The 17717-nt window shown below is 37.9% G+C and overlaps 1 protein-coding gene across 1 annotated transcript in view; it reads right to left on the reverse strand.

The window, feature by feature from the left end:
* Window positions 1-16598, reverse strand: part of plecb (plectin b) — an 82522-nt gene extending 65924 nt beyond the window's left edge. Inside the window, exon 1 of the mRNA XM_016519553.1 lies at window positions 12437-16598. Within this exon, the coding sequence (XP_016375039.1) occupies window positions 12437-16559 (4123 nt within the window). The 5' untranslated portion in view covers window positions 16560-16598. The remainder of the gene's footprint in view (window positions 1-12436) is intronic.
* Window positions 16599-17717: the final 1119 nt, after the last annotated feature.

Genomic DNA, 17717 nt, shown 5'->3' on the forward strand with positions numbered 1-17717 from the left:
ATTATTATTAATCAGGCCGTGAAGAATTAAAATAAAACAGTTTTAGATTATGCTAACTACCTGTAAGTGTTATTCAGCATGCACTGCAGTAAAGTCATGTGACGTGAAAGCACATATCATATTGCACAACAAACTGGCACCAGACTGCCAAAGTAAAGTGATTTAAGTGATTTATAATTTCAGCAGCAGGATTGTGATGATTAAAGCAGCCAGACATTACATAACAGTCGATGATGGGAATAAAACTCTCTAACAGTGGTGTGATTAAGTGAAAATCCTGAGAGAGGCTGCTCCGTATCAGACTTACCAACACAACACATCTGACTGTACAGCAGCTCCAGTCTTTCTCCATAACTGCTCTGGGAAATATTTCCAGCACTGCGACTGCTACAGCGCAAAACATCCTGAGACATGGCCAGCGTCTCCTGCAGTCATCCTTAAAGATGGCTAATGATTTCCCACGCCTCCTCTGACCTTTAGTCACGGGCAATAATCAAACTATATGGCCTCCATTATCCAATAGCAAAGCTGCCTGGGTCATCTGTTTTCTGAAGAATGGGCATTTAAATAAAACTTAACAGACTTGCAGATATGTCATGCAACTTTTTTAAATTTAAGTTTAAGAAATGTTAAGACATTTTCCAACAGGCCGTGTAAGGCTATTTTTATTTTAGCTTTCAGTAAAGTTTTAATAATTTTTTTCTGTCTGTCATTTTTATTTCCATGTCTATTTCTTTTATTTAGTTTTAGTTATTTAAGTACATCGAGTTAAACTAAATAAAAATAAAAATATTTATTTGGCAACTAGATTGAATAAAATAATTTGTATTATTTTTTTTTTATATTTTTATTTTATTTTAATAACTATATATATATATATTTTTTTTTTTTTTTTTTTTTTTTTTTTTTTTTTTTTTTTTTTAGTTAGTTAACTAATAACCCTGGACATGACACACAGAGAAGTTGTGACTATAATACATCTTTTACTGTACAAAGTTTATTATGATTATCTGATTCTGATAATCACTAATGATTTTGTAATAGACCTGATCGCCAACCTAATGAACACTGAGGCCACTGAACTTTCCATAATTCCTTCATGGTATAAAAAAAATAAAAAGGTAATTGCAACTTTTTCACAATTCAAAATTATTCCATGCAATTCTTAGTTTATATCTCATAACTCAGACTTTTGTTTCAGAACTGCAAAATATAAACTCAGAATTGCAAGAAAAAAGTCAGAATTGAGAGTTTAGATCTTGCCATTCTAAATCTATATCTTGAAATTCTGAGTTTATATTTATATTAAAGTCTGAATTGTGAAATAACAAGCAATGCAATTTGCAGAAGCTGTGAATTCCATTGGACATGCATATGGAGCAGCATTATTAACAAAAACTAATGCCTCAAGTTTAGAAGAACAGAACAACAATTAAACGCAAGTAATTGGTTGAGACCCATTAAGATGCACCACAGTATGTTGTGAAACCTAATTTATAGTGAGTGAATGGCTAAAAATAACAGCCGAACTCAAGCAGAAGCATCCCTTTGGTCCATAAAAGCCCATAAATCACGTCCAAAGAACAGCAGCAGCCCCTTTATGGCTCCTGAAGGTCAGTCGCCGCACACATCTTCTACATGCCCTGCTGGTCCCTAAAGAAAACACACTCATTCAAACATCCTACAGTATCCAAGAGCAAGACGTCCTGCATGTGTGCTGTTTACATCAGCCGTCTGGAAGTTTCCATTATAGTGGTGTTAAGAGTCAAGATACTATATACGTGCTGATGGGAGCTCAGCTCTCCTATAGGATTATGAAGTTGATTTGGGAATTCAGAACTGTTTCAGAAGCACACATGGAAAAACTGAGCCTCTGGACTTTCATTTGTTATTCAAAGTTTTGATGTCATTTGCAATTCAAAGTTGTTAATTACTGTGATAATACTACAGCCTGCGATGTGTTCACATGCGCTCTATCAGAGCAATACAGGCTTTATAATTATCTTACTACACTTACTGTGTTCATACGCTGTCAGCTAATTATCATCAGATGAGTAGACTACAGATACAAGAATTTAATACTACAGTCAGGTTCAACAGAGACACAGACAAACTTAATCAAAACAGCACTGATAAGCTAATGGTGTCATAAATGCAGAATGTAGCCTACCAAAACTTTATTAATATCCTCTTATTAAATTAATAAATATTGCTTCAATATTATATTTATCATTTTATGCAACCATTTATTTTGTATCGACAGCTACATTATTAGTGCACCTTATTAGAATAATAATATATTATTAGAATTAATGAATAAATAAATAAATGAATATTTTGCATTGACACCTGCATTATTAGTGCATCTTATTAGAATGTATGAATGAATGAATGAATATTTTGTATTGACACCTGTATATTTACTGCATCGTATTAGGTTTATTCAGATAAAAAATAAATAAATAAATGTGCAGTAGTAATGCAGGTGTCAATACAAAATAAAACTAAAGATTTCATAGAATAAAAAAATCATTTTCATTCATTCAGACATCTGTTATATGACACAGTTTAACTGTCATATTGTATCGCCATTTTCTAAACTATAGTGAATAAACTGTGATAATGTGAGAAATGTTGAAGGGGTCTGAATACATTTTGGTTTGACTGTATGTCTAAAAATTTAATTTGTTGATGCAAGTCTTTTGAAAATAAGATTTCAATGGAATCACCAGTTTAAAAAAAAAATTATGCCTATCCATATGATAAGCTGCATGCAATTTTGCCAAGCAAAATGAACCCCATAACCACTCCATGGCCTGTGTTCAGACATTTAAAAACAAAGACACCAGTGCAGCGTCTCTCAGCCAAACGAGATCTAGTACAGTAACTTTCTACTGATTCTAAAGGGAGTTTCCTCCACTACTTTATCTTGTCATATCTACATTCCTTCCATCCGTTCTCACAGCCCTTCCCATGCCCTCTAACACTCTACAAACACACCTGCAGCGGGCGAAACATCACTGTGCTTTCATTCACTCTCTTCTTTCTCCCTATAATAGATTTGTACTCTCAAAGTGTGAACATGTTTCAATACGGAGTTGAATAAGATGTCAAACTGAGAAGCTCGTAAACCAGTGTGCTTGAACATTTAACACCACTCCAGGGACTCCAGGGTCCGTTGAGTTTGAAATCAGAAGACACACCTAGTCTCTTTTAGGACAAACTAGTTCAAGTTGTTCAAGTTTTCAAAGATAATGATACACCCAAAGGCAATGGTGAAAGTAAGTAATCATTAGCACTTTAAAACAACCGCCCATCTTCACTTTACAGACGATTTAAAAACACAAAAAATCATTGCAAATTCAGGTTCAGTGTAAGTCAATATGAAATTGAAACTGACTCTATTTACTTTCTTAACACACAATTCTTCTGAATGATTCCTCAGTGCATGCTATTCTATATTTAGTACAGAGCATTAGTAGACTGCTTAATATCTGCTAACACTTTATTTTGATGGTTCCCAACAGATATTTTACTGACTATAATATAGTAACTTTGCAAGTATGTCAACTAATTCTACTAACTCTAACCATACTCTAGTGAGACTGATACTCTAATGAGAGTTAGTTGATATGTAGTTACTTATAGTTAGTAGAATGTCTAACGTGGACTATCGAAATAAAGTGTAACCATTAATGTGTTAATTGTATTTACTCTGCCTCTTGTTTTGTTGTCATCACTGATTATTTATTTTTCAAGCCCTCCAACCCTTTGGCTCCAGTGTGGTATGTAGTGCCCACTTGGGTTGTAAATGATGTTGACTTCAGGTCTATTCACAGCATCTGTTGTATGTAGTGTTGTTATTGTTAACTAAAACTAAAACTATCAAGAATACTTTTAGCTGAAAAAAAAATAAATATCAGATAAAAAACTTGAAATACTTCATTGAAAATTAAAAATGCTGTACTAAAAGTTTAGTTAAGTGCTAAACTTACTAAAATTGAAATAAAAAATCAATTCAAGCCGAATAAAAATATTAAAATGGCAAATAAAATAACTAAAATTAAAATAAACAAAAAAATGTGAAAACACATCAAATAAAAAATAATTTAAAAATACTAATAAATACTCTAATAGCATGTAAATAATAATAAAATAAAACATTATATGCTGTTGATTGCCGCGATGTGTTCACATGCGCTCTATCAGAGCAATACAGGCTTTATAATTATCTTACTACACTTACTGTGTTCATACGCTGTCAGCTAATTATCATCAGATGAGTAGACTACAGATACAAGAATTTAATACTACAGTCAGGTTCAACAGAGACACAGACAAACTTAATCAAAACAGCACTGATAAGCTAATGGTGTCATAAATGCAGAATGTAGCCTACCAAAACTTTATTAATATCCTCTTATTAAATTAATAAATATTGCTTCAATATTATATTTATCATTTTATGCAACCATTTATTTTGTATCGACAGCTACATTATTAGTGCACCTTATTAGAATAATAATATATTATTAGAATTAATGAATAAATAAATAAATGAATATTTTGCATTGACACCTGCATTATTAGTGCATCTTATTAGAATGTATGAATGAATGAATGAATATTTTGTATTGACACCTGTATATTTACTGCATCGTATTAGGTTTATTCAGATAAAAAATAAATAAATAAATGTGCAGTAGTAATGCAGGTGTCAATACAAAATAAAACTAAAGATTTCATAGAATAAAAAAATCATTTTCATTCATTCAGACATCTGTTATATGACACAGTTTAACTGTCATATTGTATCGCCATTTTCTAAACTATAGTGAATAAACTGTGATAATGTGAGAAATGTTGAAGGGGTCTGAATACATTTTGGTTTGACTGTATGTCTAAAAATTTAATTTGTTGATGCAAGTCTTTTGAAAATAAGATTTCAATGGAATCACCAGTTTAAAAAAAAAATTATGCCTATCCATATGATAAGCTGCATGCAATTTTGCCAAGCAAAATGAACCCCATAACCACTCCATGGCCTGTGTTCAGACATTTAAAAACAAAGACACCAGTGCAGCGTCTCTCAGCCAAACGAGATCTAGTACAGTAACTTTCTACTGATTCTAAAGGGAGTTTCCTCCACTACTTTATCTTGTCATATCTACATTCCTTCCATCCGTTCTCACAGCCCTTCCCATGCCCTCTAACACTCTACAAACACACCTGCAGCGGGCGAAACATCACTGTGCTTTCATTCACTCTCTTCTTTCTCCCTATAATAGATTTGTACTCTCAAAGTGTGAACATGTTTCAATACGGAGTTGAATAAGATGTCAAACTGAGAAGCTCGTAAACCAGTGTGCTTGAACATTTAACACCACTCCAGGGTTTGCAGAACCCGTTGAGTTTGAAATCAGAAGACACACCTAGTCTCTTTTAGGACAAACTAGTTCAAGTTTTTCATCAGTCCAAAGATAATGATACACCCAAAGGCAATGGTGAAAGTAAGTAATCATTAGCACTTTAAAACAACCGCCCATCTTCACTTTACAGACGATTTAAAAACACAAAAAATCATTGCAAATTCAGGTTCAGTGTAAGTCAATATGAAATTGAAACTGACTCTATTTACTTTCTTAACACACAATTCTTCTGAATGATTCCTCAGTGCATGCTATTCTATATTTAGTACAGAGCATTAGTAGACTGCTTAATATCTGCTAACACTTTATTTTGATGGTTCCCAACAGATATTTTACTGACTATAATATAGTAACTTTGCAAGTATGTCAACTAATTCTACTAACTCTAACCATACTCTAGTGAGACTGATACTCTAATGAGAGTTAGTTGATATGTAGTTACTTATAGTTAGTAGAATGTCTAACGTGGACTATCGAAATAAAGTGTAACCATTAATGTGTTAATTGTATTTACTCTGCCTCTTGTTTTGTTGTCATCACTGATTATTTATTTTTCAAGCCCTCCAACCCTTTGGCTCCAGTGTGGTATGTAGTGCCCACTTGGGTTGTAAATGATGTTGACTTCAGGTCTATTCACAGCATCTGTTGTATGTAGTGTTGTTATTGTTAACTAAAACTAAAACTATCAAGAATACTTTTAGCTGAAAAAAAAATAAATATCAGATAAAAAACTTGAAATACTTCATTGAAAATTAAAAATGCTGTACTAAAAGTTTAGTTAAGTGCTAAACTTACTAAAATTGAAATAAAAAATCAATTCAAGCCGAATAAAAATATTAAAATGGCAAATAAAATAACTAAAATTAAAATAAACAAAAAAATGTGAAAACACATCAAATAAAAAATAATTTAAAAATACTAATAAATACTCTAATAGCATGTAAATAATAATAAAATAAAACATTATATGCTGTTGATTGCCACAGACAATAATTTTGAAAATGAAAAAAAAAAAAAAAATGTAGTAGACAGTTGCAATGCAAAGTCCACACATCTAACATAGACTGAATAATCTTTTAACAGGAATTCTTCATTTCTTCTGTAGATTTGAATATACAGTAATTATGTTTTGAAAGCAAAGCAACTTTGGAGTTACAGTACGGTACATTTCCCGGCGGTCTCTTATTATTACAGCGCGAGAGAAGCCTGCTTCAAGCCCGAAACAGGTGGAAGCATTTTTACAGCTCTCAGAAATAGCGCAGATACGGGACACCTCACATTCCCATGCAGACACAGAGAATTTCCTTCTGAAATCCAACTCTCGCCCTGTTTTTCTACCCGCCCACCGCGCTTTACCACAACAAAACCATCCATCAGACCTGACGAACGTGACTCCTCCAGGTAGAGCTCGCACCTATCCACTGCGGAGCGGCAAAAAAATAACAAACCAATCATCCAAAACTAAAACTAAAACACATCACAAATAACTGAAGTGTGAAGGGGTCTAAATATGGAATAGAATTGATAACTCGATGTCTGAAAGAGAAGCATTTTGTATGTCAACACTGAGAGTTTCCCCTCCCACCTCCACCAACAACGTTTGGCATGCAAACAAACATATAATAAAACACACAAACTCTTGATGATCTGACCTACCAGGTATGATCTTCATGAAGTTTGAGGAACAAGCAGAGCAAGAACGTGCCAATAAAGAAAGAAAAAGAGTCTGGGTTTGTTTGGTGGCCACTGTCCCCTTCTTATTTTTGACGGCCCATGCCTGCTGCTTGGATATGTCAGCGCTGCTCTGCAATTAGGAGGGCGGAGGCTGAGGGTCGGGACGGGACGGGGCGAGCGGGCGGTGTGAGTGGGGAAGGGGAAAACAGCTCACTGTGGATATAAATATCAGCCTGGGCAAACTGATGAAACCCGCGCTGGCCTCTTTGAACAGAGATCAGTTTGTTCCTGGATGATGATTGAGTTATTCTATGATATTGCATCACAGTCTCTCGGCTTTGCTCTCCCTCAGCGTTTGCTTCAGTTCTGCTGTCAGTCACTAAGGGCCAGATTTACTAACAGCTTGCGCCAGCGCAAACCGTCTTTTAGCGTTAAAATAGTACTGTCAGGATTTACTAAAGACGCGCCGTGACGAATTAGCACTGAAAAGGTGTGGACACAGTTATTTTTGCGCCTGATCTTATTGAATTTAAGTGACTTAAAGAGAGACACTTTCATGACTGTTTCTTTACACACTTAAGTACATTTAAAAAAAAGAACACTTTGTAATAATATCAAATTAAAAGTTTTTAAATAACTGAATCATTAAATCATATAAAAAATTGTGTTATGCTTTAAAGAAGTACATTTATTTTGAAGTGTTGACTAACATACTACATACAATGTAAAACCCTTGATTATAATTTTAACTAAAGTGAGTTATTCAATATATCATTTAAAGTTCATATATTTTAAATGCACTAAATTGCAACGTCATCATTACTACAAGTTTCGATAGAAATGAAATTAAAATATATTTGAGTTTGTCATAAATGCTTGTCAGTACATTCAGCAGTAAAACTTTAACCATATTTCAAAGACCATAGACGTAATTATGAAATTACATATAAAAATTTACTTAAAGGTCCTATATATGTTGGTCAAAAACACTCCAAAGTTCAACTAATTGCATTTAACATACATTTAAACGACAATATATTTTATTTCAATTGCAAATAACGTACATTTAATTGTCCGAAAAAACACTATATTCAGTTCGTACTTAAAGGAAAACGCCACTATTTTTGAAAATAGACTCATTTTCCAACTCCCCTAGAGTTAAATAGTTGAGTTTTACCGTTTTCGAATCCATTCAGCCGATCTCCGGGTCTGGCGGTAGCACTTTTAGCTGTAGCTTAGCATAGATCATTGAATCTGATTAGACCGTTAGCATCTTGCTCAAAAATGACCAAAGCGTTTTTATATTTTTCCTATTTAAAACTTGACTCTTCTGTAATTACATCGTGTACTAAGACCAACGGAAAATGAAAAGTTGCGATTTTCTAGGACGATATGGCTAGGAACTATACTCTCATTCCGGCGTAATAATCAAGGAACTTCTGTAAAACTCAACTGTTTAACTCTAGGGGAGTTGGAAAATAAGTTATTTTCAAATTTTCAAAAATAGTGGAGTGTTCCTTTAAGTATATTTTTAAAAGCATATTATTTCCATAATAAATACTTTTTTAAAAGTATGCTAAAGTAAAGTAAAGTGTACTCCTTTTCACACTTGGAAACGCACATGAGTGCCAGGTTTCATGTTTTTTTCATTTATATATGGAATGGGATTCCTGGCATGACTGGAAATCTCTTGTGCCATATCACGAGCCTTTAGTGGCCACCCATGAAGCAGGACATAAACTAAATATAGTAGAGTTTTACACAGCAATCCACTGAAATTAGCATATGGCATTGTGAATTACGGTGTTGACAGAGTGTCAATTTCATTTCCCCCCCACATGTTTACAGCGCTTATGACTGTGATTAAATGAAGTATTTGTAGGTGTCTAATTTGCAGGACTTGGCATGTGAACTATTTGGAAAATGAGATGAGCACTGACTGATCAAAACTAGTAATCAGGCCCAGTCTGACTCCACTGAGGCTGTTTAATACATTATAAATAGGTCTAAAAAAGAGTGGGTCAGCTTTCCTGTTTAATTAATGTACACTGAAATGAATCATCTTGATTTAGCATGTAAATGATAGACTAGTGAAAGATGCATTCAGAAGTTTTAAAGCTACTTATTTTTTTGACCAATCAAATTCTACTTTATTATGCGATGACCTCTTATTGTCAGTCAATAAATAAATAAATCATGGCAACTAATTTCCATGATGTTTCATCCACACCAGCAGGTGTCAGTAGCACAAAGTCAGAGACCCCTGTTGTACACTGAAAAAAGTGTTGTAGGATTTACTTTTAAATCATTTAAACTAGTAAATTAAAATAATAAATAATTAAAATAATTTAATAATTTAAAAGAAATGGCAAGTTAACACATTGAATTAAACTACATTTTTAAGTAGAAAGAAATTTTCTTCTTTAGTCAAAACAATCATCTGTATGAGCCAGTGAACCAACATAACAAAAAATGACAATTCACACAGCATAGAGGAAAATCAGTTCCTCTGTGAAAACTATATGTTCTTGTGTGTCATTATACATTCACCTGGGGGTGTTGACAGAAAAGACTCTGTGACATCAAAACTGTTATTTCAGAGGAATGTATCATACATATTTTACATATTTCTGTCTGTAGAAGCACTGATGGTTTACTGATATGGCTAGGTCTGGGACCATTACATTTTTCGTGTAAAGTAGACTATTTATCAGATCTCTTGCTTAGTTTCCTAATTCAGAAAGTTGACATATTAATATAGTTTAATAGGTTTATTATCTCCGAGCCAGTGCATAATCTCTTGGTTTAGGTAAGACAGTATAAAGCACCAGTAAAGACAGAGCAACCCGTTTTATACATGCATGCATGTCAACATTAGCTGACAGCTATAAGGCCATAATCCTACCAGGTGTTAGAGTAGCCCATCCATTGACACCTCATAAATATTAAACAAGAAAGAAGATGTAGGGGAGACCGGGGCTAGTTGTCACACGATGAAACTATTCATGGTATAATAATAACTATAATATTGAGAGTCAAAATTACAATTGCACAACTGGAAAAAAGCTGTAAAAAAGGTTTTTGTACAGGTCTATGCTATTTCTAATACACTTTTTACATTAAGAGTAAAATATTTTTACATTCTGATACATTAAGAATGAACAATTAATATTTATAAATGTAAACAAGATTAATAAGAATGTGTGGATTCCTTAGCCAGCGATATCATGTGTTGCATGTTAACCAGGTTTTAGGATGTTAAAACTTTAAGCATAATGTGTACAAAAAAATCCAATATCATACTTTTAAAAAAGCTAGGTAAGAAGTGAACAATGAAATTGTGAGCATGAAAAAAAAAATTCTGCCTAAACAGAAACTGACTTTCAAATATAACCCTATACTCTGAGAAAATTTCACTTGAGTCAAAAGTATGACAACTAGCCCGAATTTCATCTATATCAAGAATATAGACCCATCTCTACAAAAGGTCTCCGTTCACAAGAGGTGAAGGGCCAGTTATAGGAGTCACAGCACCAGACACTGCTAGAATGTGTCCGATAAGACTTCTTAAAGGTCAGATTAATTTGGCTCCTCTGAACTGACTGCATGACTCATGAACTGCACCACAATCATGTGGCATTGAGAACATCAGAAAGCGCCTGTCACAACATCACAAACATGCAGGAATTTATGGTGGAGGCGGACAGAAACACACACTTGCACAACACACTGCTGCTTGAACAGAGAACAGTGCCAAAGGAGATCTCAAACTTCTGCTCATACATGTCCAATGTATTACTCAAGTAGTACTAATGAATAAAGCATCGCTTCTAAGCCATTACAGAAGAACAAAAAGGTACTAGGTACAAAAAATTATTTCCGTCCTAGCCGCAGGCTGAAATTTCACTTAACACCACATGACTGAGCTTCTATTGAAAAGATCTGCTGAAGGTGATACAAAGAGACAGATCTGTAGAGATACAGTAGGGGGCAGCAGAAAATTACAGAGATGAAACCTCAAGCACATCTGACTCGAGTTAGTTAGTCTGAGCATAATATTGTATAAATTCTTTTTCCTCTTCAAATCCAATTGCATTTGGTTGGAATATGGGAAATGTGGCTTCTCAAAAGACCTACCATGATGAAGTGACTCACAAAACCTTCAAACAAAAGGCTAATTGTTTTTGGATACACCTACTGAACACACCCATTAGATTGTGCAAACTCTTTAACTACTTGCTGTCGTTTCTTAATGCATATACCCAGATTCACTAACTCTACAAATAGTAGATTGTTCCAGTAGTTTTTTTAAATGTCTTTGCATTTATACCAGCATAAACTGAAATGCACAGCTATAAAAACAACAAAAGCAGCTGCAACACACATTGCAGAGATCTCTGTTGCACTAGGGGAGGAAGACAATGGTGAAATTTGGGATGGACAGCTGTATCTGTGGTATGTCCTATTACATAATAAACAAAGTGACAAAGCAGAAGTCTCCAGCTAATTGTTGACCACTGGAAACCAGAGACAAGGGGTAACAAACCACAGGAAATAACCAAACACACGTGCTTCCTGCAGAAGTGGCACACAGGGTCCTCTAAGCACAGCATTGATTTTTAGAGGAGCTCTTTTTCAGAGAACTGAAAAACTATAGCTGTGGTTTGTGTTTGGCAGCAGGGAGTGGAGAGCTGACTCCAAACATTGTTGTATTGTCAGAAACACAGTGCTGCTTAACTGCTCATTACCGGCAGCCTGGGATTCCCCCTGAAAAGAATGAAAACTTGCAACAGAATCACTAGCCAGTCCCAATATGCTACAGAGCAAAAGGGTGGTTGCGAAACTTTGCACGCACAATTTGATGTTTTGGGTGTGGATGTGGCATGAATCACTGCGAGAGGTTAATTTCTCGAAATAACTGGAACAAATATACCCAGATTTGTGCTTGTGGAAAGCAGCAGTGACAACCAGGACAAGCTGAAAAATAGCACTTATAAATAAATGCACATTGTTGCATAGACAAAACATGTTTTGAAAAAAGCTCCACATTTTTTGATACAAGTTGCCGGCACTGCAGTATAAGCTACTCTGCAAAACCTACTTATTAATGCTTAATTCACTTAACATAAAGCTCAGGCACCGTTCACTCAACACGCATATAAAGTTACACGCCTCTCAAGCAAAGCATGCCCAACCATCTAATAACAGCACAACTATTCCAACACCACACCAGTCACCTTGAACCTCCCACACAGCAAATACGGGATGGAAACCGGAGCAGTGCAACCAACATCAAAGCACATTAAAGAAAGACTCATGAAAAGGACTCATACCTTCTATGAATTTGGAGAAGGATTTCTCCTCGGGCTCTTGGAGTGAATGATCCCAGCAAGTCTCTTCAACGGCACCCTGCAGGAGGCCACGCTCTATGGCCAGTTCTTCCAAGACATCGTAGTCCAATTCATCTCCTGCGATCTCTGGCACTGGGGGTGTAACAGGTTGGTCTGCAACAGGACTGGCAATCTGTTGCACTTCAATCACTTCCTCTACCACAACGATCTTCTTCCGCATGGCGTCGTCTACGGACTGCTCTTGCGCGTCGCAGGTGTTCTCGTCGGCAGGAAGAGGGTCAGTGATGATAGGCTGTGCAGGGGCCTTGCTATCCGAAAGTCTGCTCTGCTTCTCTGAGCTCTGCTGTGTGTCAGGAGCAGGCGTGTGTTGTGCAACTCTGGGAGGTTCCCCCTGCTCGGGGAGGGGGCTGAGCTGGGCCGAGGCTGCTGCTGACGCTGAGGCTGCTGGTGCTTCCCACTGTCTCTGCGAGGAGGATGTTTTTCCTTTCAGAACCTCCCGTTTTTCAGGCAAGGGCTGCGCAGGCTCCACCTCCCCTTTGTGAGCCGGGGCCTCATTCTGTACAGCTGTTGGCTGCACGCTCTCCACAGCGTGCATTCCCTCAGGGGATGTCTTTGCAAAATCATTTGTTGGGCCCTCGACCTTAAGAAGGTCAACCTGACCAGCATTCTCGGTCTTTAGCTCTTTCACCTTTGTCTCAGCTATAGGCGGTGGGACTTGTTTTCCAGCTGAAGTTTTGTTTGCAGAATTCTTCTTTTTCTTCTTTCCTTTCGAAGGCTTTGAGGCGTCCTCTGTATCTCCGTCTTTTGCAGCTGTAGTGACTACAGGCTCCTCAGTCAGTTTTGCTGGTGATACAGAATCAGAATCTGTATCAGATTCCAATTTCTTAGGCGTTTGCGCTTGGACTTCTGCAGTCTTGCTGGAGTCAGCTGTGGTCATCTTTACTTCAGCAGCTGTAGACGGGGACTGAGATTCAGGGCTGAGATAAGGCTTGCAACCTTTAACCTCTGCCTTGACCTCAGCTGTAGAAATGGCACGAGGAATCTCCACCTTTTCATGAACTTTCAAAGGACGAGTGTTGTCATCTTTAGGTGCTTCTTGGACATCCTTTGTTTTTTGGGAACCAAGTGCTTTCTGTTGTTTGTCAATCATTTGAACAGTGCTAGATGCTGTCTTCTCTACAGAGACCTGCAGTGGCAGATTAATCTCTGATTTCTTTTCAGCAATGTGTTTTGACAAATCTTCTTTCTTAGGGAGAGGTGGCGCTGCTGATTCTAGAGATTTGACAGGCAGCTGGGTGCTAATAGAGGTAGTTGACTTCGTCTCATCGACATGAACAGCAGGCACATCATGCGGTGCAATGGAGGTCTGATTTGTAACGTCTGTCTTGATTGGTTGTTCTTGCACATTTTTGGTCAGCATGGTTTTCTGTGCTTTCTCCACTTTTGGTTTTGATGGATAAGGATGAGGAGCATCCTTATGCATTTTGCTATCGATTGTGGGTGTGGTTTCTACAGAGACATTAATACACACATCTTTCTTAGTCGTTTCTTTGACTGCTTCAGTAGAGACAGAAACTGCAGAGGATTGCACTGCTGTTGATAAAATCTTTGGTATATCTTGCACATTTTTGGTCTTTGTGTTTTTTTGCATTTTTTCCACTTTTGGTTTTGATGGACGAGGAGCATCCTTATTCTCTTCGCTATCACCTTTGGATGTGGTTTCTTGAGAGACACTGACACACACTTCTTCCTTGGGCTTTTCTTTGACTGCTTCAGTAGAGACAGAGGATTTCGCTGCAGTTGTCTCTACTGCTGAAGAAGCAGCAGCTGCCACATCCTGCATATTTTTAGTTTTCTCCACCTTTGGTTTTGATGGAGTAGGATGAGGAGCATCCTTAGCCATTTTACTATCATCAGTTACTGTGAATACAATTTCCTGGGAGACTTTCATAAAGACGTCTTCTTTTGGCTTTTCTTTGACTGCTTCAGCAGAGACAGAACCTTCAGAGGATTGCACTGCTGTTGATAAAATGGTTGGTATATCCTGCACATTTTTGGCCTTTGTGGTTTTCTGTGTTTTCTCCGCTTTTGGTTTTGATGCAGTAAGATGAGAAGCATCCTTATCTATTTTGCCATCGCCTTTGGGTGTGGTTTCCTGGGAGACACTGACACACATTTCTTCCTTGGGCTTTTCTTCGACTGCTTTAGCAGAGACAGAGGATTTCACTGCAGTTGTCTCCACTGCTGATGAAACAGTTACCACATCCTGCACATTTTTGGTCACTGGGGCTTGCTGCGTTTTCTCCACCTTTGATTTTGACAGAGTAGGACAAGTAGCATCCTTATATATTTTGCTGTCACCTTTGGGTGTGGTCTCCACTTTTTCCTTGTGCTTTTCTTCAGTTGCTTCAGCAGTGACAGGAAATATAGTGGACTGCACTGCTGTTTCCTCCACAGTTGGTATATCCTGCACATTTTTTGTCTTTGTGGTTTTCTGAGTTTTCTCCACTTTTGGTTTCAAAGGAATAGGATGAGAAGCATCCTTATCTGATTTGCTATCCTTGTCTGTTTTGGAACTGATTTGAGAGACCTTGACACACACTTCTTCCTTTGGCTTTTCTTTGACTGCTTCAGTAAAGACAGAGGATTTCACTGCAGTTGTCTCCACTGCTGATGACACAGCTGGCACATTTTTTGTCACCAAGGTTTGCTGTGTTTTCTCCACCTTCTGTTCTGAGGGAGTAGGTCGAGGAGCATCTTTAGCAATTTTGCTAATATCTGCAACTGTGAATGTGGTTTTCTTAGAGATCTTAATAAACACCTCTTCCTTGGGCTTTTCTTTTGCTGCTTCAGTAGGAACAGCAGACACAGAGGATTCGCCTGATGTTGCCTTAACTGTTGATGAAGCCTCCTGCACATTTTTGGCCACAGTAGTTTTCTGTGTTTTCTCCACCTTCAGTTTTGAGGCAGTGGGTTGAGAAGCATCTTTAGCCGTTTCAGTGGATGTGGTTTGCTGGAAGACCTTGACAAATACCTCTTCCTTGGGCTTTTCTTTGACTGCTTCAGTATGGACCGAAAATACAGAGGTTTCCACTGCTGATGAAACAGCAGGCACATCCTGCACATTTTTCGTCACAGTAGTTTTCTGTCTTTTCTCCACCTTCGGTTTTAAGGGGGCAGGATGACGAGCATCCTTAGCCGTTTTGCCATCTCCAGCTGCTGTGGATGTTGTTTCACGTGAGACCTTTATAGACACTTCTTCTTTGGGCTTTTCTTTGACTGCTTCAGAAAACAAAGAGGATTCCGCTGCTGTTGCGCCCACGTTTGAAGAAATGGTTGGCACATCTTGGCTCATATAAACCTTTTGTGTTTTCTGAACGAATGCCGTCTTGGTGCATTCCTTGAGTTCCACCATCTTTTCCTGTTCAACTGGCTTGGCATGGTGCGTTTCAATAGGAGGCATTTGGGAGACCAAATGCATAGCGACCTTCCTCCTAACACTTGGTTCCATCTCTTTGGTGTAATCGCGAGTATCAGAAAGCATGGGCTGCTCTTTGGATTCCCTGGGTCTGATCTGAGCGCTAGCCATTGGACGACCTCTAAATCTTGGTGTTCTCTCATTGGATTCAGTCATTTCAGCCTCATCCATTCTCGCTATTTTGCGACGATACTCCTGTCGATCCAGTAAAGCCTCTTGCTTTTCTGCACCCATCCTGCCAGGTTTAGGAACATAAGACGTTGGACCCTGAACCACTTGAACCTGTTCTGCCCTGCGGGCGATGGCCAGAGTGGCAGCTGGCCGTCGTACTCTCTGCAGCGGTGTGGGAACGATCTCAGGAGGCAAATGCAGGTAATCGCGCAAGTAGACAATCCCTTCGTTAGTGAGGTACCAGTAGTAATGCTTCCACGCAAAGGTCTCCCTCACATACCCCCTGGACTTCATCGAGCCCATGGCTCTTATCACCTGCAGGTTATCCACACCAGTAATCTCAGGGTGTTTGGTCTGAGGCCGCTTGTCTTTCTTGGCCACCATGACCCCATCCCGAAACAGATGCTCATAGATGGCCTTCAGGTTGTCCAGGGGCATTAACATTCCAGCAACCATTGTGCTTCCTTAGTCGTGCAGTATCTGAATAAACAGGAACAGCTTTGCCAAAGAAGAACAAATCACTGAGTGACCTCAGTCCTGTGGCAGAGCCTGCTGCCACGTGCTACCAATTCAATCAAAAAAGACGCTAAAAATAAATACGACCTGCTATTCTGCGTTTGTCCGCTGTTGTTTAGCTAACTTCCCTCCTAATAAAAAAGAGTATCTTCTTTCTTCTCAAACTTTCTCAGAGGCATAGGAAAAACTCAGAAAAGGAAAACTGTGCTCTCCTTTACTCAGCCTTCCTTGGAAGTGAGCATAGTCCGGACTGGCAGAGCTGCAATGAGAGGGGGTGTGTGTAAAAGAGAGAAAGAGGGAGAGTCCTATGATCCCATCGGCTCCTCCCACCTCAGTCGAGCAAGGAAGAAACTGTTAGAATCAAACTGCACGGTCGGCAGACTCTCAACAGTTGTGAAGTAAACACTTGCGAAGATAATCAGCAAAAGTGCAACGAGCAAAAATAGAACTCTAAGAATAGAGAAAAAATGTGCCTGTTTAGCACACCTATGTCTCACAGAAAGGGCTAGGCGAAACCACCCACAGCTGTGCAAAGCACAAGTTACACACCTCCGGGTGTGTTGGACCATCTCACAAGGAGAGAGAGAGTAGATTGGTCAATGAGAAGCTAGGTTAGAGAAAAGGAGACACCTTTCATGTATGCCATCCAATAGGTGAAAGATACGGTTATTAACACCCACCTCGGGCAAGCAAGGTTTACACACTTCATATCATGTGACGGGACACTCCTTTTGCCCTACAGACACTTGAATTCCTCAAAACATTCCTTAGAGCAAGTCCTTTGGATACGAGATAAAAAGGTTGACATAGAACATTTGAATACGCATAACTGACTTAACTGATGAATGACAGTGCGGATACTGCACAGGAAGAAATCATGAGACAGCAGGGATTCCAATGTGGAAAAAAGCATGTTGTGTCCATTGTTAATGTTATTATAAGTGCAAACACAAAACATACAGTATGGTACGGTTTAGCTTATTTTAAACTAATGAGCAGCTGGTTAATGTTTTGCATAATGACACATTTGTATATTTCCATACATCTTTAATTACGGTGTTTAAAGATGTTAAAAGACTGCTCACACACACACAGCAT

The sequence above is a fragment of the Sinocyclocheilus rhinocerous genome, unplaced genomic scaffold, assembly GCF_001515625.1.
Source record: "Sinocyclocheilus rhinocerous isolate Xijiao unplaced genomic scaffold, SAMN03320098_v1.1 scaffold1470, whole genome shotgun sequence".
Lineage (NCBI taxonomy): Eukaryota > Metazoa > Chordata > Actinopteri > Cypriniformes > Cyprinidae > Sinocyclocheilus > Sinocyclocheilus rhinocerous.